General features: G+C 43.1%; 1 protein-coding gene across 3 annotated transcripts in view; it reads right to left on the bottom strand.

Annotated features, from left to right (window-relative positions):
• Positions 1-26,264, bottom strand: part of LOC308126085 (kinesin-like protein KIF13B) — a 43,632-nt gene extending 17,368 nt beyond the window's left edge. For 2 of the 3 annotated variants that reach the window (XM_080490190.1, XM_080490192.1), the window contains exons 1-25: positions 26,170-26,264; positions 25,834-25,919; positions 23,835-23,922; positions 21,375-21,468; positions 15,619-15,631; positions 15,452-15,512; positions 14,089-14,181; positions 12,809-12,989; positions 11,258-11,345; positions 10,987-11,121; positions 9,984-10,096; positions 9,664-9,775; positions 8,747-8,959; positions 8,553-8,663; positions 7,982-8,116; positions 7,770-7,900; positions 7,288-7,374; positions 6,997-7,172; positions 5,838-6,021; positions 5,586-5,748; positions 4,910-5,056; positions 3,954-4,103; positions 1,562-1,687; positions 800-970; positions 560-717 (exon numbers count right to left, since the gene is read on the bottom strand). In XM_080490190.1, the coding sequence (XP_080346316.1) occupies positions 560-717; positions 800-970; positions 1,562-1,687; positions 3,954-4,103; positions 4,910-5,056; positions 5,586-5,748; positions 5,838-6,021; positions 6,997-7,172; positions 7,288-7,374; positions 7,770-7,900; positions 7,982-8,116; positions 8,553-8,663; positions 8,747-8,959; positions 9,664-9,775; positions 9,984-10,096; positions 10,987-11,121; positions 11,258-11,345; positions 12,809-12,989; positions 14,089-14,181; positions 15,452-15,512; positions 15,619-15,631; positions 21,375-21,468; positions 23,835-23,904 (2,912 nt within the window). In that variant the 5' untranslated portion in view covers positions 23,905-23,922; positions 25,834-25,919; positions 26,170-26,264. Of the gene's footprint in view, positions 1-559; positions 718-799; positions 971-1,561; positions 1,688-3,953; positions 4,104-4,909; positions 5,057-5,585; positions 5,749-5,837; positions 6,022-6,996; positions 7,173-7,287; positions 7,375-7,769; positions 7,901-7,981; positions 8,117-8,552; positions 8,664-8,746; positions 8,960-9,663; positions 9,776-9,983; positions 10,097-10,986; positions 11,122-11,257; positions 11,346-12,808; positions 12,990-14,088; positions 14,182-15,451; positions 15,513-15,618; positions 15,632-21,374; positions 21,469-23,834; positions 23,923-25,833; positions 25,926-26,169 lie in introns of those variants that run through there. The other variant, XM_080490191.1, reaches the window with a different exon arrangement.
• Between the last annotated feature and the right edge of the window lie 409 nt (positions 26,265-26,673).

Genomic DNA, 26,673 nt, shown 5'->3' with positions numbered 1-26,673 from the left:
TGGGTTGTCTGTATATCACAAAAACGTTTAGTTTTGTCTTAAGTCAATGCTTTGCATTTCAGTTGGTTCGTCTTCCTGTCTCACTGACTGAATGGTTGTAGGATAGATTACCACGCTGCCACTGCAGATTAACAAGAGAAGTGCTGCAAGCAGGATTTGACAGTTTTATCACAACCTCCCTAAAACATCAACATTTTTATCCTTTCAATATTGATGATTTTTTTTCTTGAATATATGACTTTGCTTACACATTGTACTGCATTTTAAACTTGTACTGAGTGAATAAAATGATCCCCCGCTGTGTCTTGGTGTGAATCTTCCTAGATGTATATTGTAGTTTAAGTGTCACTTTCAAGTATTTTCAAGTGTACTCCGAGGACTAAATGTGGACAATAGCAGCAGACGGACTAGTTAAAATGTTTCTGGCTCTCAGACAGTGAAAATTCTAAAAGATCTGGGGTGCTGGGAACACCATCTGCCCACTCTTTGATCTCCTTGTATGAGTGTATGTGTTCTGTTATTAAAGTGAGCTGTATTGGGAGTGTCTGTGTTGCTGGACCTCTCTCTCAGGGATCTGGTCTTGGCCTGGATCACTCCCAGGTCCCACAGAGCCAGGTTCCTGCGGTGGTTGGCCTGCTTGTGTCCGTACACCTCGATGGCTACCGCCCCCTCGGCCAGAAACTCCACAAAGTCCTCGGAGACCGGCACGGACAGCTCCTGCAGAGGAACCAGGCGGGGACGGTCAGATTAGTCTGTGTGGTGACAGCCACTTCTGTCCTCGCATGACAAGAGACTTCACCTTGGCGCTGTCGAAGACCACCGTGCACTGGGGGTCTTTGAAGGAGGACGATCCAGCCGGGGTCATCTCCGGGGCGGTGAACACCGGCTCCTGCTGCCCCCAGAAGTGGTACTGACAGAAGACGAAGTTGGACAGGTGGCGGGGGAGACCGGTGGCCTGGAGGAGTTTCACCTGAGAGAAGACATAGACCCTTAAAAACTGAAATGTCACACTGAACCACTTTCTCAGTAAAGCTGCTTTTGGTTTAGAAATCTTAAATAAATGCATTACAAATATCCTGTATACGGTAATACCTTCATTACGCCAGCTGAATAGTTGCTTTCTATATACAGAACAATATTAAGATACTAGATCCCATAGTATGGTTGTTTTAAATATTATAAATCATATATAATATGACAAAATATTCTTACTTGCTTTGCCTTATTGGTATTATACAGCAATTACTGTTATTACTAGTAATTAATATACATGTTTGTACGTTCATTATTCTCTTTCTGCTGGCTATGCTGCATCTATCTACATCTGTGTATATCTCCCTATATTTAGCTACCTGTATCTACCATCCATCCATCTATCCTGAGAGATCAATACAATGTATAACTGGCTCTCAGTTAATCAAACTTGTCACATTTCAAAGTACGATGAAAAACAAACAATCCTAATAACAATCTGACTTTTTCCCTTCCATTGCTCCGATTCCCAGAGGGTGTATTAGTGCGTGTGCTGTGGGAACAGCAGAAACCAGTCGAGTCTTCTCACCACACAGTCCAGCTTGCGCTCCTGCTGCTCGGCGTCTGCGCTGCCGAGCGGAGCGTCTCCTGCGCCGCCCTCCTCCTCGGAGCTCTCCGTGCCCCGCCACACCTCCACGTGCAGCCGGCCGGCCACCTGACGCACAAACAGCAGCCGGCTCAATCTCAGTGCAAACGCATGGCGGGGAGCCAGCAGCTTTCATCGGATATCTCTGTTCTCCAGACACTGAAGGCTTTTGTTCAAACTCAGTGGTTCTTGGACCACAGATCTGCTGATTATGTAATTTAACTCGTTGTTAAGACACAAAACTCAACTTGTCTTTGTTTTCCAAACGGGGCCACTTTGGAAAAACCCTTTGAGCCTGGAATGTATTTTTTGTGTTGAGGAATTTTCAGAAAATAAAATTCAGACCAGTCTGAGCTGAAACTGTGAAATCAGACACAAATGGATAATGTCACTGTTTTAAAGTCTTGTCTGCGATCATGAAAGACTCCTTTTTGCTCCAACTTGGTTTGAACCCAACAACAATGGGCAATTCATACAAGGAAGGCCACAAAAATGTGATCCTGCTTACCAGAGGGCCAAATTGTAATCAACTATTTAACAATGAGAACTAGAGCTACTGATTTAATGTAAAGGCTGAAAAATGACACTCACCGACTTAATATACCTGCATTTGCGCATTTCCTCCTTAAAGGAGACATATCATGCTTTTAAATCCTTCCTTTTTACATATAAATCATACAGTTGTGGTCTATACAACGCGAAACTGCAATGCTTGGGTCTGAATTCCTCATTATTATAGCTCCACAGGCCCCTTTTCAACCCCTTTTCTGATGCGCTTCTGAGAGCAACTCGTTTTGGGGCGGTCTCTTCAAATGCAAATGAGACACTTCATACCCCTCCTCCTCTCCAGGTTGCAGAGGTGACACTCGGTTCAACGTCACCCTGTTCGGCCATCTTTGTAGTTTGATAGAACAGATACAATTATCTAGCGGCGCAGAAACTTTATATTCACACATTATTTACAAAATGTCAACAACGGAAGATTTGTCCATCCAGCCATACATGTTGGAGCCAGAGTCGGACCCGGCGGAGCGAGATGAAAATGACGATGATGCACCTTCAGAACAACGTCTTCATATGGATGTAACGCAATGGTGTGTTACTATATTTACACTAACTTCTCCATCCATGCCCACTACTACAATACTGCCTGTATTACAACGACTATTTAACACAGAAGTTACATTATAATCTAAAACGAGCACACAGCGCTAACATATGAAGACGGTGCAACTGCTAATGCTAACAAAACAATGACAGGGACGTCTTATCATCACACTTTTTAGCGTTATATACAGCTTACCGAAGTGCTCTGTTCGTCGTCTCCATAGATAGAAGGAACTGACCGCTCAATCAGACGAAGTCTTTCGGCAAATCCTTCTTTATACTGGCGGAGGTTGCTGAAGCAGTCGTCCTTAAAGTGATTCGCGCACACAAAAATGACCTTACCCACAGATGTGGGTACATTTCTGTGAAAAATAAAACTCAACCAGGCACTTCGAAAAGGTTCTGATGCTGGGAGACGGTGTAACGAAGCTTGTGGGTTACTACATCCAACAACCGAACATTTCGACTTATCCTCTCGTAACTTCGGTTGGACTACAAAATCGCAGCGAGAAACAAAAATGGCGGATTGCTCGAAATGTCGATGTCCTAATTTGGCAGTTCCGCTGAGAATACTGTGACGTCATTGTTCAAAAAACGTAATAGAGAATAGAAAAATCGAAACCGATCGCAAAATATGACCAAAACTGAATATAAAGATATCAACGGAGCACCTGAAGAGACTACTTTGAACTTTTCTGTACTTGTAAACACTCTAAATATACAACAAAATGCATTTAAGGGCTAAAAAAGTGGATTTAGCATGATATGTCCCCTTTAAAATGCATTTAGTTTTTGAATGAAAATTACAGTTGATTTTGGGTACCAATGTGGTTAATTAATCATTTTTCTTTGCTTCACAATTTGTGGAAAATATCTTGAGGGCCGCATTTGGCCTTGCGGGCCACCGGTCGCCCAGGTCTGACCTAAATGCTCCGATGTGCTCTCACACAATAAAATCCATATTCATTATCAGCATATGGAGAAAGACTGATTTTCTGCGCCAGATCGTGTTGAAAACTGAATATATTCCACTTCATTATATCAACATTGGTTTAGCTCTGATGGCAGCAGGACAAGAGTCAGAAATTCAAATGCATAAACAATTTTGCTGATATATTTCCAGATATGGTGCAAATATTTTGCCAATATCATGAAGACATTTCCCCAACATCGTGCAGGTCTTGCACAGCGAACAGAGCTACATAAAGATATGTGCGAGCACTCCTACCTCCCCCTTCTGGTTGATGATGGGCACTGCGTACTGCAGCTTGACATCGTAGAAGAGGCAGGCCAGGAAGACATTGGCGACGCCAATCAGACTGTGGTTCTCCTGCTCGTCGAAGAACGGGTCGGCCCTTTTGAAGTACGACCTCATCACCTGAATCGGATCGAGAAAACCCAGAAAGCACAGTGAGCGAACGACAGGGTTTAACATTTTGTCTGACAAGTCACCATATCTGGTCAGTTCTTAATTTCATTTGTATTATATACACAACACAATTACAATGTTGCATTTGTACATATAAAACTAACAACAGTACCGTATTTCCTGGACTATAGGCCACTTTTTCTTTTCTGTTTGAACGGCGCAGTTAAATATATGTACCCGATACACCTCTGTGACTTACTGTATGTATCTTTTATTCCTCGATGACACATTTTTTAGACAGATGTGACTTCTCGTCCAGAAATTCGAACAACTACTAAAGTTTTATTGCATAAGTAATATGAATATTAGGACAGTTTCTGCTTTGAACACTTCTCAATCACTGTTGTTTTGCCGTTTGCATTTTTCAGTATTTTAAAGCAAATAAGAGCAAAGTAAGCTGCAACTACAAAATGTTTGCTCTTTTATACAAAGACAGGCTTTTAAAAGTAACGCATTGCATTAAAAAAAAGTCAGGGTTTTTTTTTGTTATTGGAAGTATTGTTTTAAGAATATCTTTACACAAAACCTCTGTTTTAAGGCCTATAAAGGGTTAACTGATCTAACATCGATTTGTGGCGCAATTACATATTTTTTATCACCAGAGATCTTTAATCCTTTCTGCATAAACAGCATGTCATTAAAGGTTATCTGCCTGCTATGAACCTCATCTATCGGCGATTATGTAAACAGGGATTATGGATCCTCCATCAGGTGTGTCTTTGGGATGTTACAGGCCGTATTCGCTCTGCACTCACTGGATTATCATCATCGTAGTCACCCCACTCCTGGTACAGCTCCCTCATGTCCACCAGCCTGTTCTCCATCTTCTCCAGAGCCCAGATCTGCTTCCCTTTCCCTTTTCGACGCACCTGGATGGCCGGCTCGCTCAGCACTGCGTCGCGCTGTGGAAAGACAATGCTGTCGTTTTGAAGGAAATCTTTTCAAATGGGGCACAGACGCTACGTGGGCGGTGAAATTTAACAATCCTCTTAATGTGAACGGACCAGGGGCCTCTTGTACAAAGGGCACAAGAACATGGCAAAATTCAGAAGCATCAGGAGTGAAATGACCATGGAAGTGTGCAGTGCCACACGCCATAACTTGGCTGGCGTACACAGGTTTCTACAGCGGTTGGCGCTTTGGAGAAAACAGAGGTGATGTTGGGAGACTGTCATAATTAAATGTGATGCACTGGTCAACATAAAAGTGCAATTTACAGCGAGAGCCGTTATTTTTAATGTCATCAGAGCTATCAACTACACACACACATTGCTATCAAAGCACCATCACATGAAGAACTTGTACATGTCAACTCTAAACGTCTGGGTTATGGGATTGTGTCCAGAAGGTTTCTGAACTACATTTGAGACGACTCCACTTGGATTTATTGAGTTTTTTTGTTTAAAGCAGCACATCCTTGGCACACTCTACCTTCCTGTTGGCGTCCAGGTTAGCGGCCGGTATCTGCAGAGTGACCAGGTACTCGGTCCTCTTGCTGAGCGACTCTGCGATGAAGCTGGCCTCGCTTGCCCACAGTTGGGCCTTCAGGATCTGCTCCCTGAGGCGCAGCAGGCTGCGTGTGATCATGGCCTCCCTGTAGCACAAGCACACAACAATTCACTAAAATGTCCCGGAGCTCAGAAACGGAGGCTTCCCCATCACTGGGGCGGGAGGTGCCCTCACCTGTCCTCGCTCCACCGCCGCATGGGTTTGTGGGGAACGGCTGCAGAGGAGGGCTTCTCGGGGGTGAGCCGCTGGCGGAGCTGCTGCAGCTCCTGCTCGTACATCTGCCGCTGGCGCTCCAGGGCGCAGCGCTTCTCCTCCTCGTACTGCCTCTCCAGGGTCTGCAGCACCGACTGCAGGGGGTCTGCCAGAGGGGAGAGGGTGGCTCGGATCAGCTGATCGGGACTTCTCATCACAGCATCCCTCAGAGCCACGGAGACGCTGGAAACACTCGCCGTCCAATATTTGCCACAGCATTTCCATTCTGGCAGAGTCGGCATGCTGCACGCTAATCCTCACACATATATTGTAAATACTGAAAGTGTGGACACACAGTGGGATCATTTGGGCTTTAAATATTTGGGCAACCTGTTTAGAAGAACGTGATGGATCACTTGAGCTCCTGATAAATCTGTCATCTCACAAAAAATTCTATCTAAATTTCAAAACCGAGAGGTGATGTGTAAATTAACCTTGACGCAGCTTATTTATCCAGAAAACTGCACGGTAGTGAAGTTTTATCAGATATAACTTTTTCTGATTTGAATCTGGGTCTTGCTGTCCGGAGTTTGCATGTTGTCCCTGGGCGTGTCTGGAACTATTTGACCCCGGTTTAGAGGTGCATGTAAGCTCAATTACTAAATGTCCAGAATGTCACCTTCCTCATTGATACCACTTATTTCCCCTGGAATCATTAATAGAAATGCTGCTGGATCTTTTCCTCCACTCTCGTTCATGTCCGGCGTGATGCCGCAGCCTGAAGAGAAAAGTAAAGCTCTCCCACTGTGTCTGCAGATTTTCCACTCCCTTCTGCCTGGTATTTTTAGATTATGCTGACTGAAATCTAAACATTATTTCCATGATAAACTCACATAAGGCAGGCTGGGTGATCTCACTGTGACTGATCGAGATCGGTTTGCTTTTCTTTAAAAAAAAAAAGAAGATAAGATCACTGAGTTTGAATGCTGCCTTTTTCAGTCCTCTGGACCCAGACTGGAGTCCCCGGCTGGAGTCGATCCCACAGGGAGAACATGCAGACCCCCTATCAGGGCAGGTTGTACCTTCTTGATGCCGGTTGTTTGTATTGTTTGTGCAGATTGAAGAATGTCAGTAAACTCACCGTTGGTGCCCATGCCTTTCATCATCACCTCCTCCTGAGCGAACTCGTAGCCGAAGCTCAGCTCGCTGGACACGTCGCTTAAGGCGTCCAGGTCCACCTCCAGCCGGTCGCTGCTCAGGCACGTCTTCATCACTGCCCCGCCCTCCTCCTGGGCCATATGCCTGGGCAGGCTGATCCTGGAGAGGAGGCGAGCGAGCGAGAGGAAGCGGAAGAGGAAAATAGGAAGAGGCGTGAACAAATGCCAGAGAGAAGAAGAAGTGATGCTGGGAGGAATCAAACCAACGATCAGACCTGAAGAAGTGGTTGTTTCCCCAAAGGATCCGGTCACCGTGATGCAGCTGCACCGGGCTGGTCACTGTGGAGCCGTTCACACACGTCCTGCGAGGGCGATGAAGACAAGCAACAATAATAAACAGACAAGAAAACAAAAAGGAAAAACTGCTAAACCTTCAATGCAAAAGTCAACATTCACTATGCAGCAAATACCATAAATTACACTGCATGACTGAGAAAAAACAACAACGGCTTTGGTACAGGGTTTCACACTCTTTGTGCACAGGTTGCATAAAACACTTTCACTCCATTGTACATGGTACTTGAAGGTGGAGATTTACGCAGAACTGAGTTACCGTTATGGCTTCGCCTCTTTGTAGGATTCCTAGTTTCTGTCTGCTGTGTTATTCACTTCCTGTGTTCTGGCTGATGAGTGTAAGTTGTAAGGGAGGACAATTTTTTGTTTTGTACTTGTGTATAGTCTGAGGATGGATTCGTACCGAGCGTTGCGGTGAGGCGTGAGCACCACGCCGCTGTTCTCCGTGATGTCGATGACGCAGTGCTCGGCCTGGATGGCCATGCCACACAGCTGGATGTCCTGAGACTTGGCCGAGCCGACGCGCGTGTGATCCTGGAAGGGACAGTGAAGGTCTGTGCATGAGCGCTCCCGTCGGCTGCGACGCCATCGTCCCTCTGATGAGCACGCGCTTACCTTCAGGTAGTAGACCAGCAGCTCGTTGAGGGCGGGGTCGGCGTTCAGGTTGACCAGGAAACACTTGTCGTCCACCACTCGGATGCCAGACGACTGCAGGGAAATTCCCAAACTCTCCAGCTGCCTCTGACGCTCCTGAAAAGAACAACACAAGCACATCAGTGCGTCTTATTCGGTCCTGTAGCTTTCAGTAAAACCTAAAAAAAAAAAACAAGCTGAGAAAAGAGTAAGTAAAACCTCCATACGTCACATTGAATGAAACACGTGAGATAGAGAATTATGTAGGAGTTTATATAATATAATACATATAAATCTAAGTTGGAAGAGGCAAGCAACTAAAAAAAATAAGAGAAAAAGAGTGACTTATAGTCTGGGAAATACGGTAACCCGCAGTCCTGCATATCATTTTGTGGAAGAAGCCTGAATGAAAGCTGGAGCGATGGAGGACACAGTGTATTTGTGTATATATGTTGTACCGCGTTAATTAATTAATGCCGATTCACTGCGTTCACGCCGACTCTGAACCCGCCGAGTGAGGCGAGGATCAGTGTGAAAACAGCTCGAGTGTTACCTGTGCGACGGCCTCCGTCTTCCTCAGCTTCTCCTCCCAGGTGACGGTCATCTCTTGGATCAGTTTCTCCGACTCCTCCAGCCGCTCCTTCAGCTCGTTGCCCTTCATAGACTGAGAGCAGCGGCAGCTGTGTTACACACTCTCACACACACATAAACAAACATAAACTCACACACACACACAGGGATCCTGACCTCGGCCTCGTTCAGCTGCTCCCTCAGCTTCTCCACCTCCTCCCGCAGCTCGCGGATGATCCTGGCATTGGGGTCTTCGTTCACCACGGCGTGGTTGACGATGCTCTTGGCCCGGTCGGCGTAGCGCAGCGTGGACAGCGTCTCGTCGTAGTTGTCGGCGGCCGGGCTGACGGTGGCGATCATGGCGGTGCGGCTGTTCCCTCCGAGGCTGTCCTGCAGGAGGTCATGGGAACCAGTTTTCTTTCAAAACAGAAACACTAAATGCCTGACAGGAGGATTTACGAGGAGGACAGAAAATATCCACATGATTAAATTGCGATTTGCAGCTGAAATAAATACTAATTTAAACACCACGAATGAAAAAAAAAAAAAAAAGACACCTCAAGCTGGTGGAAAGAGTCTTTTTTTTTTTTTTCTAACTGAGCAGAACTAATGGAAATGATCGGCCAAGCCTTAAAAATGAAAAGCGCAGAAACAGAAATTTATTCATTTTACTGTGATGACACTGCGACACGAAGTTCACAGTGCAGAAACACAGAAGCCACAGAGAGGAAACACAAACAATAATAATAAGTCTGATACTGGTCCTTAGAACTGTTCTCACGCATGCATTTGTAGAATGAGCAGAAAAGACTGTTATTGGCAGATAAATCTGTTTCCTGCTGCCCATCCCGCAAATGCATGTTGCTTGCAAATATGACACCATTTTAACACACATTAGAATATTATTCAAATTTTTTCACTTGACAAAGCGCTTCTAACATTATCATTGTATGTGCAGTAGTGGGAATATATACTCCACCTCTGCTCGTTTCATGCTAATTTACAACAAGTGTCAAGGGTATTAAACCAGAAATAATCCAGAAAATGCCACATTTCCACACTTTTGTGCCATGTCGGTGTGTTTTCCTTGGTACCTTGAGCAGCCAGGTGAGCACAGAGTCTCTGTAGGGAACAAACTTGCTCTTGTTCTTTCCTGCTCCCTGGTCAGCCAAGGCTGAAATAACTAAACCCAGAGTGCTGAGCGACCTGAGGGGAGGGAAGGAGAAAATAAGTCCAGTTGAAAAGCTTCCCGTGACCGCAAACAAGTGTGCAGGCTTCAGTAGGCAGTGAGAATGAGATTTCCTTTGAGGACGACTATTGACTCGCTTCATTTAGGACCTGGAAACAAACACACAGTGTCACAGGACTTTATTGGCATGCTGTGAGGGCTTTTTTTCTTCTTCCATTAACTGACTTGTTGATGTTGCTGCCTTCCTTCAGCCTCTCCCCGGCGGCTCCGGTCTTCGCCGCCCGCTCACTCCCAGCGAGATCCACCAGGCTCAGTTTGCTCACCTTCTCCCCGCTCGTCTGGAGCACACACAGGATCCAAACACATCAACACATGAGCTCTGCCTTCACAGATATAACAAGAACATTCCGTACGCTGGCATTTGCTCCTAATGCAACTTTTTACTCACCATCATATCTGACAGCATTGTTTTTACAGTGAAGAAGTTTTGTGAACAATTTTTCACACGATATCATCATTTAGGATAACAAACGTTCTATCTTGCTATCAGATTTTAGACCAGATCAGATGCTATGATTTCCCCTTTTACATCTTATCTTTGCAGGAGCATCCAATCAGGCGAGATCAAAGCTATTATATCTAACAGTTTTAATCAGTTTCCAGCAAAGACCAACATCGGGCAAGATAGTTATCTGACTGTTAATCCGTCTCTGGCAACATCAGGCAAGATACAGTAGTTACTCAGGCTTTAGCATAAACCAAGAAATGACCAAGTAGTTTTGTCCCAGTTTTAATCAGGCTTTACAAGTGATTTCAAATGGAAGATTAAATTATATTAATTCTAGTGTGTTACGTGTGCTTGTTGGCAAGTTATTGATTAAATTCTCTGGCGGCAACATTTCAATTTAAAAACAAATTGATCCGTTGATCTCATATAGCTTTGTCCCCGTGTATTCATAGTTGAATATTTGTGTTTCTATTATTGCAGAAAATAATATGTCTTGCGAGAAAAAAAGTCCCCATCTGTACATGACTGTACCTCATAGCCTTGATATTTTGGATGTATAAATAGATGACATGGACCAAAATTCAAGATATTAATGGCACAATTTCACAGTGACTGATGATGTTACACCGTTTCTTTAAATGAAGACATAAGTGGTTTATATGCTCCGTTGTCGGAATCTGGGTTTATTACTTCATAAAGCAGAGGAGGAAACAGTGGTACCCCAGACTGCAGGTCCATGAGTGTGTGTGTGAGAATGACGTTGAACACGGCGTGCGATCTGCTGCTCTCCTCGTTCATGTTGGTGGCTGCAACCGTCCGAGATTTATTCCCCTCCGACATCAGAGACTCAATGTCCTGTCGTGAGCGCACACACACACACACACACACACAGTCCATATCCATCTTTATTACATTTTCTATCACTCCCTCCCGGCAGCACAAGGCAATAAAGAGGCAGAGACACACTTTGTGGCCGTGGTGTTTGTGTTACCTTGTAGCTGGCCACAGCCAGGCGGGACAGACCGTCCACGTAAGGCCCGAAGACTTTGTGCTCCCTCACTCGGAGCGCCTGTCGACTTCTGCGGGGAAAGAAACAAGAGGTTATTCCACAACGTGCTCCCCGTTTCCTCCACGAATCAAACAAACGTCCCTCATTCCAAACTCGTCCATTCACCATGCCGGAGGTGTGTCGCCTCATCTCAGTGTAAAAGCACAGTATAAATGCGATTCCTGTTTATTTTAAAGTGCACGATAGGTCTTCCCTGGGAGGGGGCGCTAAAGAGCAGCAGCAGCAAAAATCTGGAGGCTTTTCCTTTTAATTTTTGAGAAAAAAATGATATGAAAAATAAATAAGTACTGGGTAGTACCAGATAGTTTTTTCAAACACATTTTAAGAATAACTTTCTCTTAAGTTGTAAAAACCAGTGATAATAATATCTGTAAGAAATATATTAACAAAAGTATAAAAAGCAAATTCATGAACAAATCGCTCAAAAACTGCCAATTAATCATGTCATTTTCACATTTTAATCTTTTTTTGATATTTCTAATGCTATTTCAGTAACGTAATAACCAGCCGGACTAGTTTCTTCATGTAAAAACAAAATGATAAAATAAACTCGGTTGCAAATTGGTGTAGTGGGGTGTCTGGGAGTTCTGGGGTATCTTTATCTACAGTGATTTGAAAAAAATGGAAAGTAAAACTGTTAATTATTTCACTGAAACACACATTTTATTACAGACTTGATTGAGAGTGTGATGGTGAGGAGTTAAAACAGAAAATAAACTAGGACTGCTGCAAACATAAATTGAACTCGCCGTCTTTACGTTAAATTTTTCTACATTTAACAAATGACACCAAATGTTCTATTTTTGTAGATGAAATCGTTTTTATCAGTATTAACATTTCAGTTTTTCCTGTATGTGAATGGAAAATTACGTATTTAAAAATGATATATTATTGGGAAAAGATTTGGAAATCGGGAAATCAACCATGAACTTGGTGTGATAGATATATAAATATATGTGAATACATGAACTCAGCACAGGAAGACTGATACTTTTTGCAGATGAATCCCAACGATATCCTATGACATTAAACAACCCAATGAAGTCAGGTTTTGAGCCACAAATGACTTATTGTGAAATTAAGTATTTGCAGTACGAGACTGGGGGCTCATCCTCTCACAATGAGAAAAGCCCTCCGCTTCTGTAATCTCACAATCTATAATCTCAGATGACAGGTGATCTAAAAACAAAAAAGGCAGGATGTGATGAAAACCCCTTGGAACCATGCCCGAGACTGTACACAGTTTATGCACCAATAAAATAAGAAAAATCCATTTCAATCAATGACTTTTGGTGGCGAATGAAGCGTGATCACAACCTGTAAAGTTCTCAGTTGTGATGCTTTACAATCACTTGTTAGTGAGCCAAGAAGAACTTTCAGACGAATATGAATATGTAAAGAGAGGTTCAATCATGGTGGAAGGCGGAGGCCCTGCTGATAAAGAATCCAGTGCGTGTGGCTCCCGTTCCTCACCCTTTGGGGTCGAGCAGATCTCGGACTTTCTCGTTGTAAATCTCCATGTAGGAGACCTCCACGGTGAAGCTCTCGCCCTCGCGGGCCTCCTGCACCGCCCGGCCGAAGAGAGAGCTGCAGAGGCGAGGGATCAGCCCGGGCTGCTCGGCTGAGCCCATCATGGTGTACGACTTCCCAGAACCTGCACGTTCGTCACAGGAAGACACACATCTCAATGGAGCGGCTCGGGGAGGGTTTAATTGTTTGTAAATCAACTTTAAAAAATGGATAAACTAATAACATGCTGCTTTCTATGCTCTGATAGTTTGTGAAAAGGAAAATAATCCGGGTCTGGAGAGTGCTGCTAATTGTTTAGGATGAGAAAAAAATTAATTAATAAATAAATAGTAAACAAACAGATATATCTGCAAAGCTTTTGGGCACATTCATTACAGCTGAATTAACCTGCCACAACGAGATGGGAAGATGAGACGTTGGTGAATTAGCCACACAGGATGCAAAGAAAAAAAAAAAAGGAAAAAAAGTTAATTAAATGTGGAGACACGTGTTTGAAGTCTAAAGATGTGAGCAGATTTTGTTACAGTGTCGAGGTGACTCGGGTGAAACGAGGACAAAATATGATAAGAACTCTTGATACAGAAAACGTCCTGATGCGTCACTTAAATTATTAAAAAGAAAAAACAGATCATTTAGATTCAGGGGATCTGGATATGATCACTGTCACACTGTCAGGCATGAGTCAGTTTAAGGTTCGTCATAATTTCAACATGCTATTTCCTGCTAGAACAAAAAAATTAATAAAAATACCCAGCTTAAAGCTGATCCGAAGGGCGGGACCTAAGCTATATGGGAATCAACAGCAGGAGTCTGTGGCTGAGATATGAATCAGTCTGTGGAGCTAACATAGGAGCATGTGTGTCTCCATCAAGGTCATCAAATTTGTGTATTTTGTATGATGTCTGTGTATTTAGTTACTTCCCATAGATTCATCCATGACTTGTTGATTTCTTGTTTGGCTGCATATTTTCTGATGAATATTTTAAAACCACTGTATATCCAGACAAGCTGCCAGTGTTTCATTATTGTGGATGTATATTGGCATACTGTACAAAGAAATTACTATTTATCTCTCTTTGTGACTGTAAAAGTTTCATCCTTCAACTCTATAGGCAACAACATGAATGAGTGGGAGAGAAACCGTAATCAGACAGCTAAATAAAAAGGCTTCATAAACACTGTGCAGTTAAAGCCTCAAGGCTGTATTGTCATTTTCATGTTACCCGTCTGTCCGTAGGCGAAGATGCAGGCGTTGTAGCCCAGGAAGGCGTTATCCAGCAGACTCTCCCCGAGGCACTGGAACACCACATCCTGACCTGCGCAAGATCACAAAGTTCAAACTGTGACAGGCTGAGAAACACTTTGTGACAAAGCTGAAAGGAAACAAACTTACTCATGCAACAAAAAGAAAGGGAGAGGAAACAATCTGCATGTCAAGAATGACTTGAGTCGACCATTTTCCTTCATTTTCTCCTCTACTGTGTTTCAGCCATGATTCTCCTCTGAGGTCTTCCTCTTCTGCTCCCTGCCTGGCAGCGCCACACGAAAATCATCATCATCTCCATCTCAGCCTTCGTCACTTCAGACGGTCCCCAAACCAAACATCCTCGCGACCATTCCACCCACCTTCTCTCCAGCTACTCTCCTCCCGTCACAAATCACTGCACCTCTTCTGCTCCTTGTTCTGGATGCTTGACCCGGAGCTACTTCACCTCATCCACCTTCACTCCCTTCATCTTCCTCTTTCCCTCGACGTTACACTCATGTGCTCCGTCTGGTCTCTGCAGACCTTCCTTCCTCCTTTTCCTTCTTCTCCACTACTCTCACCATAAATTACAATGTCAAGGACCATTATCTAAAGATCTCACAATCAGCCGTTGATGGAATTTATTTTTTTTATTATTTAAAAACTACGTAATTTCTTTGATTACTGAGAGCAGTGTTTTGTTCATTGTGCTGCATAAAGCATGAAATGAAACAATCATATTACAATATGAACTTCCCAGGGTACATTTTTGCCACCACAGAAATAATTCAAGGGTCAAATATTAAGGTTTGATGGAACGTGATTCATGGAAACATTTTCTTTTTTTTTTTTTTTCATATTATGTGATAATTCCTTGTAACATTTTTCTTAATATTTCTGAGCAATGACTTGTTATAGTCGTAACATGTTACGCTTTCATTGCTTATGCTACACGAACAGGAACACCTATCAATCTATCAAGTTGGAAAATGACATCTTGGTGAATTAAATTGCTATAAAATCCATTTAATTTCATTTATTCAGACATTCCTGACAAGAGTAGTGAAACATAAATCTGCACCCACTGTTCAGGAGCCTGCAGTCGGATGGCTTAGCTCCTTATTTCAGTAATAATGTGAACCGCAGAGCAACTTTAGAGGTAAACAATGTGCAGCTCGCCTCAAAAGCCCCTTTCTTCGACTCCATAAATAGTTCCCAATATGAGGAAACACTGTGTCAGGGGATAAGTTTAACAAAATGACTCAGCGGCTGATGAAGTTACACCGCGCTAGAAGCAGAGCTACGACACCCCAGAGGAAAAAAAGAAAGGGGAGACGGACCTGCAAACTTGTCTTTCTCCGAGTCGTCTATAGACCAGAAACAGTAGTCGTAAGCAAAAACCTGAGGAGGACAAACAAGACGAGAGCGTTTACTCAGAAAGGCCACAAATACGTCTTCATGAGCCACAAACCAGTGAAACGATGTCAAACATGGATGTTTTGCTCACCTTGGGCTGATTCCTGGGGACAGAAGAAAGAAGAAGTCAAAAGATCAGCATTAGTCTTTAAATCAACATCCTCGTGTGATTTCTAGTTTACATTAACTCTCCTGACATTTGCAGTGAGGCACTTTTCAAGAATTCAGAACAAAGCCAAGACTTTTTTCTTTTTTTTTTTTTGGTAGTGACAGCAGAGACATAAGGTCACGGTGTCGCCTTTTTATTATTCACACGACGTCAGCGGAGAGCTGAGTCAGCAGAGCTGTCACCTCACGTCCACACAGTGGACACTCTCACACCTGGAACATGTCCAGCTGTTAGAGACAGGAAGCCATGGTTATTACTCTTGCTTTTTTCCTCTACATGTCAGCGTGACGCGTTTCCACCCACTGACCCTTCAGTCACAAGACTTTAGATCCACCACGGGTGTGTGCGTGTGCGTGGTGGAAGTTTTATGCATTTCTAACACAACCTGTGCATTAGAAGGTCTCGCTCAGGGACCCACAGTGGCGACACTTCATCAGTGGGATTAAGTGTTTCACATTTACCAAGGTTAGTTGTGTCTGATGCACATTTTATAATTTTGTAGTTTAAAATCTGCTCTGTAGATAAGGGGATATTTTTCTTGCTTTGTCAGTCAGATACAGCAGTAATGGAGTTTTTTCTGTGATACTGTAGCAGCTTTCTGTTGTCGTACAGTGACATCTAGTGGTCACAGATGTATGTACCATATATATTAGATGCTTCTGAAGCTTAAACAACTGAAAAAAAAAAAGCATGGCTAAAAAAAAGTGTGGCTTATCGTGCAGAAAATATGATAAAAGTCACATATAATTACAGTTACATCCCAGCAAGTGACAATATTCAAAACAATTTTCTCATCAGATAAAAGATAATGCTTACTGTATAAAATACAAATGCCTGTATTATATATATTGTGTTTGGCTCTTCATGTGACCATTATTAGGAAGCAAATCCTATCTAAAACATATTGGTACATCTAGGACCACTAGATGTCACTGTATGACAACAGAATGATGCTACAGTACCACCGGAAATGAAAATATAACAACAGAGAAAGAAAACAATGTAAACTTATTTGACTGATAGTACAAACTGAATGTTGCCAAGAAAAAAAAATCTACTCTGCAGAACTTAAACTGAAGATTACTTCTACTCGGGAGCAACTTATAGTCCAGACAGTATGGTAATTCAGTTGGTACGTGCACCACAGTTTGAGAATCAATGAGGTAGTTCATGTGTGTATTTTCCTCAGAAATAGAAGCTCCTTGCAGTTTCCTACTAAAGGCTGCTGCCATTCCCACGTCTCATCTATTATCTGTCCACACTTTGCTAGAAGGCTGACTGTAGTATTACAAGGCCGCATATCTCGCTGGATAAGAGCCGACTGATTAAAATGCATGAAAAGTGAGGTGTAGGAGCTGTGACCTGCCGCCTCTGCACAGACACTTAATGTTCAGTAATTGTTCTGTAGAAACCTCAGACACAAACCCATCTGCAGAGCCAGCGCAGCCTGACAGGGCCCCCGGTCAAAGTCAGGAGGGGCTTCAAGGATACGGAGTCGGAGGTGTTTAAATCAGGGCAAAGCTTACAAAACTGTCAAGGTGACTAATCCTCTTTGGCTCCTTTTGAATCGAGTGGGGAATGTGACCTTGAGTGGCATTAAGAGCCTCCTGGTGTTTCCCCGAGACCCTGGCACGGCCCAAATATCTGCATTCTTAGCAGACTGCTTTAAAACACACTCGCATTGCATTGGCCAACCGAACACATCGCTGCATTCCAGGCAGTGGACGTCAAATTTAATTACAACTTGACTCCCAGTGCAGTATTTTTTTAAGTTTAGTCACAGTTTACCTTTGATGAATATTTTAGAATTGGATCTCAAGGTCAAGATTTGCCACCAGAGGGGGAAACGGGTGCACAATACAGTGAAATGTACAACATATATTCTATTGATGAGTATATTTTCCTCTTTGAATTTTCTTGCAACCAAAAACTCATGACTTTAACATTGTGCTAAACTCAGAAGACAGACAGTTGAATGGATCTTTTCACCGATTTCTACAATTTGCAATGAAAGACATAGCGAAGGCCACAGTGGACGCTCCGACGGGCCAGTTTTAATGCTCGGGCCATGATTGACACCATTGATACAGTGGCTGTGTCCAATGTTCTGTTTTTGCAGTATGTGAAGAAGAAGGATGCACCTGGAACACAATGCAAACTGCACAGAAAAGGCGCTACAGCTCAGAATCAAACCATGGTTTTCCTGCTGTGAGGCAAGAGCGCAAACCACTACGCCACCACGTGACAGGAGTAATTCTGAGTGCCACAGAGTTCAGCCTCACACTATCGACATGAAAACAACATCTGAGTTGGCAATCTGGTGTTTATTATGCTGGCCTCGGACACCAGTGATGGAGTGGTGATAGAAAGGTGTGATTTCCCTCTGTGACACCAGTTAGAAGCGGCTGCTGGACCAGGATTAACAACTGGGCAGTTACATCTGGACAATACATGTGATTTATTTATTTTTCCCTTTTCATGAATCATAAGTTGATAAATGAGACTTATGGTTTGGGAAATACGGTAAATATGGCACTGCATTTTCAAAAGCATTTCAAAAATGTCTTTCAAAACTAGACACTAATGACTGCATACATGTCAACACCAATCAGTAAAAAATGTCTGTGATAAAAGTCATTCCGAAACATATCAAATGTGTGAGTGTCACACACCGGCACACACACCCACACAAACTCTAATGGAACAAGGCCTCCCTATGTGAGGCTCGTCCAGTCCGTGAAAGAGAAGTCCTGTCCTCTCCTGGGCTGGACAGGACATTCCTCAGATAAGTGGCAGAGCCTCCAAAGAGTCACAAGAGGAGATACAGGAGGAGTCAGCAGACGTCGTTGTCACCACCAAGTCTGAGATGACTTTTGGAAAATGTCACAATTTCCGCCTCACTTCTTTGTGCATTGGCACTTAAAATAAACCATCTGACATAATAGAAAAAAACAACTAAATAAAGTGAAACAAGCCATTTGTGTCAAGCCGCACTTTATGTTTTGGCAAATTGAACTAACGACTCAAACTGAAAGATCAACTACATGGTGAAATCTGACAAACAACAACAAAAAAAGCATATTTATTCAATCAATACTAACATATATATCATTATTCAGGTGTTTCTATTTTGATGAGATGTTAGCATATAGTATAGTAGAAGTGACTGCTGTACAGTAAATGTTTGCAACTAATCACCTAAACTTGGCAACTTTTGACATTGGATAAACTTCCTGCCACAACCTAGGTCCTTCACAACATCATGGTCAAGATTAATTCAATGCACCACTGTGGAACATTTACTGTTAATCACAGAATTTCATACCCACAAGCCCACTTCTGGTATTAGTTAGCGAGCAGTGCTCTTCTTAAAACATACGCAAACTAAGATCAGAGCCTGTTTGTTCTTGCAGTCCTGCAAAGTTATGGAAGTACGGAAAGGGCGTCATTAATTTTGACCATCTTGAAGCTCTGACAGCCTCTGCTGCAGTCCTGCAGGCAGCTACCGGGGGCGCAGTAACATATTAACACCCCCCGAGGACAGGCGGCGACTCTGTTAAACCCGTCAGGCAGCCCGCTGACTCGGCACAACAAACACATTTAGCTCGTAAAACAATACGGTGTGCTGGGGAAGTGAGAGCCTCGGCACAGAAACAGGAGCTTACAAATTACACACACAAAAAAAAGGTTTATCTTGTCTGTGCTGCTCCGAGCCTGTAAAACCTGTTCGAGCCCTAAAGGTGGAACACACTGCTGAAGCATGTCAGGACAGATGATACACACACACACGCACACACACCCCAACACACAGAAATGCATCAAACAACTCTGAAATGCGAGCGTGGTATGTTTGGACAAAGACGGGGATTCATTCTGTCATGTCTGCCGGGGGATTGCCCTCGGGGGTTATTACTGAGCGGAGAAACCTGAGCCGTGGCCCGGACCTCCAGGGACCATCTCCGCACTACTTTGACTCACTGATCAGCTGGAGGAGGAGAGACGAGCCTCACACCAGCGCTGCCAGCAGCGGAAAGGGAGAAATCTACAAGATATCGTCAATTTACCACAACTGGGACACGTTTTTTTAACCACCGAAGCGTCTTAACGTTAACTTTATAGAGTGATTCACTGGATTCCACAAAATCCCAGGTCATGGGTTAGGAGCATGATGTATTAGATCGACGTGGGAGTGAGTACCTGAGCGAGCTGGGACAGACACACCCTTTGTAAAGAGAGTGAGAAGGAAGAGGGAGGAGGAGGAGGAGGAGGAAGGGTGGAGTGTGGGTTCGATCTTAACCTGTCCCTAAAAAACTGGTTAGAGTGGAGAAACCTTCCAGTCAGGAGCCTTGAGGGGATTAACCCGGGAAATACTGGAAATACTGTATGCGCTCCAGGCATGCTGCAAGCCTCTCAAAAAAACAATGAAATGGAGAAAAAAAAAAAAAAAAAAGAGCTAACTGAAGAATTAATCAATGAAAACATGTTTATCTCGGTCTTTAGCACAATAAAGACCTGATCATTTGACAAATTATGACCTCTTGATTGTCACCAAGCAATCCCGCCGAGGGCCGTGGAAAGGCTGGAGCCAGCAACTATAAATAAGGGTACAGACACGGCACAGAAGTGGATTCACCTCAGGCGGCACTTATCCACTGAAAAAGTGACTTTTCCAGTTGTATGAGGAAATGACAACTTGACATTTAAAATAATGGGAATGTTGTTTTACTGTAGAGGGAAACGCTGCCGTCTCCAGTCCTCAGTAACGTGCTGCAGAGGGACTCGGACACAAGAGGACTTTGAATAATGTCTGATCTATTGAATACGGCTGCACAATGTAATGCGAATGTGATCGTATGGTGGAACGCACGACTATGATGTCTGGAGTATTTTGATACAGTAGTAATTGGGGCTGTACAATAAATAGCAATAGCAACATATTTGGCCACTCAGGTGGAGCCGTACCGTGTCAGATGTGACTGTTTGTGGTCTCAAAGTGTGTTACAACTGATGTAGAGGAAGAACATCAACAACATGTACTTGTTTGTATTTACTGCACATTATATTGATAGTCAAGAACAATACTGCATGTTCCCCTGATATCATGTGGCTCCGGTAGTGACGCTAGTGGATGAGTAACTCTCTGTATAAACATAAAAATATGCAGTTTTCATTAAAAGAAGTGCTCTTTATTGATTAAACTCTATTTTAACAACTCTTGGATCAGGCTTCACCGTGTTTCTAAGTTGTCCGAGGAAGTGAAGATTGAGATTAGTTATGTGAGCTGGGCAAAATAAATTGTTTTGAGGCTCAAGTTTTCAATGGAATGAGTAGTTTGAACTCTGAAACCGCAGTTGCACATGTGATTTTAAGTGTTTTATTGTTTATGCAGCCCTCTGTAAAAGCAGCGCTGCCACAGTGTTTCCTGTACAAATCTTTGTGTTCTGAAGTACAAAGTCATAGTTTTATTTGGAGAGCGAAGAATGAATATAGAGTTCATGGTTCGTTAAAAGTTTTGGGGCATTTGTAAAAAAAAAATATGGCTGAATAGAACATCAGTGTTCTAAACAATGAGTTGGATTCTCACTGTGAGGGTGGAATGGTTGATGATTAGTTTTAGTTTATTTTTAAGACTCTGATATATGAGTTAATGAATAACTGTAAAGATGTGCGCATGTTACCGGGGGTCTCCTTTGTTTGTGTTGGCGACGGCTGGATTCAGGACCGTCTGGTTTCCCTCCATCTCCACCACACATTTTGTCTTTAGGTCTTTCTCTGGAAATAAAAGTGATGATTAGATGACAAAAGATGTAGAGTAGTACACAGCGCGGACACTACGACACCCTGTGGACTGGCCATAACTTTCTCCACGCTGACAGAATCACAGCATAAACAGGCCGGATGAAGGTTTATTGATGGTGAATCATCCAGGACCTGCCTGAGCAAACATTACGACCGGTTTACAGCCAGCCAGGGAGAACCAGGGTCACAGCTTCCCTTCCTCATTCCTACCTGCGGCGAAGGTTATGAAGGCGGAGACAGACGGAGAAAAGGTCCCTGCTGGAGCAGGAATCTGCCCGGGGGAAGACATGCAGGGCGAGTTTGGTGGGTGAGGCTCTTGCGAGGGAGAGTGAGTGGAAGGTGATGCACACAGTCTAATTAATGATTTGAGACTTCAGAGGCGGCAGATGGCAGATTAAACATGTTACTGTGTCAGGGGGGACATGTTAATGTCCTACATACAGGACATTCCTCCACCGTGCCATAGGGTTCTCAAACATGGCCTCTCATTGTGTAAAAACTACAGAATCTTTATAAAATGTAATGCGGATTCTTATTTACCCAGAGTTGATCGTACTGTTGTAGTAGTAGAGAGCACAACGCTGAGACTTTTTTTATTGGAAAATAAATGCTCGAGGCTGCGGAGCCCAGACAGGATCAAAGAAGCACAACAGCGGTACTTTGATCCCCTGCTTGTGTTGACTATGTTAAAAATTATATTATATTTCTTTGTATTTTTGTCCATGTTTGAAATAAACTGCAATAAAAGATTAAAAACTACTTGCCACTACTACTTGACTCCTATCATAAAGACCGATGCCACCAGGGGCCGCCTGGGCGTACCGTGAAGGGCTCCTTCCTCTCACAGTGGGGGCTAAATGTCCATTTACACAGAAAAGGCAGAAACACCGAAAACAATGCAGTGTTCATGCCAGGCCACGAGCTGGCGCCATTGGTTTTTTTTGTGATGAAACCACACACACACACACACACACACACACACACACACACACACACACACACACACACACACACACACACACACACACACACACACACACACACACACACACACACACACACACACACACACACACACACACACACACACACACACACACACACACACACACACACACACACACACACACACACACACACACACACACACACACACACACACACACACACACACACACACACACACACACACACACACACACACACACACACACACACAGAGAACAATACGCTATAAACACTAACAATGGCGAGTACATGGCGATTCACATAGACAGATAACGAAGTTGGATTACTATTTTCCGGTGACTCTCAACTATTAAACTCCCAAGTTCCAGGAGAGTATGGACTGGGAGTCATGACACTCTGGACTCCGCCCGGAGGCGGAGCATTTTCAAAACTTTCCCCCTTGGCAGTCGCTTTCATAAAGCTGACACACTGACAATGATGTAGTTAGTATGCGGGGCCACAGGAGGGCACTGTTGTTGTAATAAAACAATACGCTATAAACGTGGATCCGAGCATCGATGTCGTGTTAACGCACCCCCCGAATAGTGAAGAAAGATTTGCGGACACACTCGTTTTCGTGAAAACGGTGCCTAAGTAAAAAGAACTTGCAGTGATTTGTTTGAATCCCGACAACCTTTTCTAAATATCCAACGAGCCATTGCACCAGAACAAAACTGTGCAAAAACAAGAAAGAAAGAAACCTGACAAAGTAAGAAAAAGTCCCAGTGTGGAAAAACATTCTAGAAAATTTATAGTCACAAAGCTTGGACTCAATGTTTTCTTCAAGAATCTGGACGAAAACCAACAAATTCCACGTCCAGCTCAAGATCTATCGGTTTTAACTGCAACATCGCAACAAACAAAAGCACATTTACGGTTGTATTGTGACCTTTTTAAGACCGCAGCATGCCTGTGAGGGGCCCCTGGCTGAAAGCTAATGAGATTTTATTGGGTCTTACCATGGAAACCATTGGGAAGCTCCTGTGTGATTTGTACCACTAAAGACTTTTTGGCGTTTCTAATAATGTGAATTGCACTGTTTTGTTTCTTCTTGTTCCCGTTAAACGCAAATAAAGCGGCGCGCTATCTTCAAACGCCACACACGTTTTCTCTCAGGCTTCCTTAACCTCCTGAACTTTCAACGACTGAGGGAAAACAAGGCCTCTAACTCTGAAACAAACACAGAAAGCCAACGTCAACAGAGATACGCTGCCTGGAAAAGCTGATAGTAGTCGGGCGAGAAATGAAACGCAGATAAAGCTGTGTGGATTAGCAACGATGCTCCGAGTGAAGCCCTTTTTTTTTTTTTTACCCCCAGTCACGGCACTCACCTCTCCTGTTCATGGGCCGCACGCGCACGGCGACCTTCACGTTGGAGTCGCTCAGGCTCGTGTCGTCCATGGCGGCGCCAGACCTCCGCTGGATAAACCAAAGGACACGATTAAAACAAGGACTGCACCGTGTCAGGGGAAACATGGCATGGAGATAAGATTTGAGGTAAATACAGGCCACTAGAGCATCTAAATGTTCACGTACATAACAGTGATCTTTCTCTTGTATCAATTCATACCAAACCAATAATGTAGTAATAGTCCAAAAGCATAATACCTGCCAATAATGTCAGAATTCTGTCCCTTTTTAAATGTGATAAAACCAATAATTTGACATTTGAACCATTAACATATTAATAACTTATTGCATTATTGAAGAAACATTAAAAATATATTTTCAAAATGTAATACCTGCAGACAATAATATAATAATACATCAATAAAACGGCATTTCTTAAAATAAAAGCCTTTATTTGCACAATTTGTGCAGTTTACCTAGTACAATATGAAAGGTTGATGTAATACATTCATTCATTCATTAATGATACAAACTATATACACTTTCAATTATGGTTGTAAAAAATCTTTTACTATTTTATCAAATTATTGGTTGCTATAGCCTCTCTATCACATGGTGATCTGCAGGTTCAAGAGATTCTTAAACCAGGTAATTGAGTTTTTATATTGATCAGATTATCACTTTTCGTTCACATTTAAAATCACGCTAGTTCCACTTTGGAGAGCACCAATGCACGATGTTCATGTCATGATAGTCACAACTATCGCAATACAAAATTTCTGATTCTGCCCAGTGTACTGGTGGAAATGTGTGTTTTAAAAACGCTGCACGTAAACCTTCCTGTTCATAGCCGTTTGCATTGGAAATTTTGTTGTTCAGCAGTAGGGTGGCATCATGTTTCTGTCATTTCCTCAAACACACAGTGAGTTCTGAACAGCGTGAAGGGAAATATTTATAGCAGACTCGTGCACACCCCTCTATTATATTTGTAATATAAATTCAATGTGTTGTTCACAGGTTGGCATCCCAATGCTGACAGGTTGCCATTGTGTTTAATTGTGTGAAACGTCTAATCTCATGTTGAATAGATCAGATAGTGTGAAAGGAGAATTCCTATCCGTTTATTGGTGAGAAGAAACAATTAACCCCTTAACCCCTATTGTTTTGGCATTTGTATATATCTAATCACAGAAAAGCAACTCAAAATAGATGATTTTAAGAGGTTATAATAATAATTTAAAAACTAAAGCAGATTCAATCCCCATTTATTGAACACCGGTTCAAGTGCAACCCCATTGTTTTAGCGTTTTTGTTTAGGAAAGGTTTCGTGTTTACATGGCAACGTTTTGAAAACAACGGTGAGTACACGACATTCATATGGGCAGACGACAAAGTTGGATTGCTATTATGGGTGACTCTCAACTCTAAAATTAATAAGCCCTAGGAGAATATGGACCGGGAGTCATGACACTCTGGAGGCCGCCATTGTTGTTATTGTCCATCTACTCAAGCACATGCAGAAGTTATGCTTCATAGTTAAATTCTGTCATTATGTAAGAACAATAGTGGACATTCATATGGTGTGAGAGAGAGAGAGAGAGAGAGAGAGAGAGAGAGAGAGAGAGAGAGAGAGAGAGAGAGAGAGAGAGAGAGAGAGAGAGAGAGAGAGAGAGAGAGATAAATAAGGATTTTTTAAATAAAAAGCTAAAACGTACATTTAAAGCAACATTTCTAATATAAAATATCATAAAAAAATAAACCATCTAGAGACACATGTCGCGATAAAGCGCCGATATATCCTTGGTATCGCCCAGCCGTCCCTGAACGCACCATGAGAGGTGTCCCGTCGGAAGTCAGTGGTCTAAAATTATCCTTTAAAAAACACGATTTCACAAAACTTTTGAAAAATACTTTTCGGTAGAAACAACTGCCTGTGTGAGGCTCAGTGTCAGAGTCCATTGGTCAGAGAAGAGAACTTACCGTGAGGGGGGAAAAGGTGTGTAAATGTCTCCACGTCCGATTCCCGAAGACACCTTCAACATGCAGCAGCAGAAAGCTACCGAGAGCTGGAAACACACACACACACACACACACACACACACACACACACACACACACACACACACACACACACACACACACACACACACACACACACACACACACACACACACACACACACACACACACACACACACACACACACACACACACACACACACACACACACACAGGCGGGTTAAGATATGTTCAGTGACCGCAGATAAATGTGACCCCCCCCCTCCGCGTGCGCCTGGAAAAGACCGCTCTGGATACCCGCACGGCCGCGCGCTCCTCATCGTGCGGCTCCTCCACCTGTTGCGTGTCCTGAAAGTTCCCGCAGAGCTTCCGTCACGCAGACATGTTGACCCGCAGCTCAGCGGATTTACTCTCAGATTTAGTGCCGCGAGCTTCCTGCTGTGGCACGCGCTCACACACTGACTCAAGTTCACACGCACGCGCTTGTCCCGTCGCTTTAACTGGGACTGGCGTTGCCAGGTTGGGAAGGTTGGGCACACATTTGCAACATTATGTGTTTTTTCAAAATACTAGAGAGAAAATATAGATAAGACGGTAAAATGTGCAGATTATATGTCATTGACAGTGATAGTCACACGTTAACCAAGTGGCAGCCTTAAAAAATATATATATTAAAGATGAAAAACTCACAATAAATTTTTATTTTCAATTAAATGACTATGGGGTAAATAGAATAGAATAGAAAAGGCTGTATTAACCCCAGAAGGAATTATTAAATAAAGAAAAGAAAACGGGACAGTT

The sequence above is a fragment of the Lipophrys pholis genome (genome assembly GCF_963383615.2).
Source record: "Lipophrys pholis genome assembly, chromosome: 21".
Lineage (NCBI taxonomy): Eukaryota > Metazoa > Chordata > Actinopteri > Blenniiformes > Blenniidae > Lipophrys > Lipophrys pholis.
Note: the sequence above shows the minus strand (reverse complement) of the source record. Positions and strands in the feature narration are given on the sequence as shown.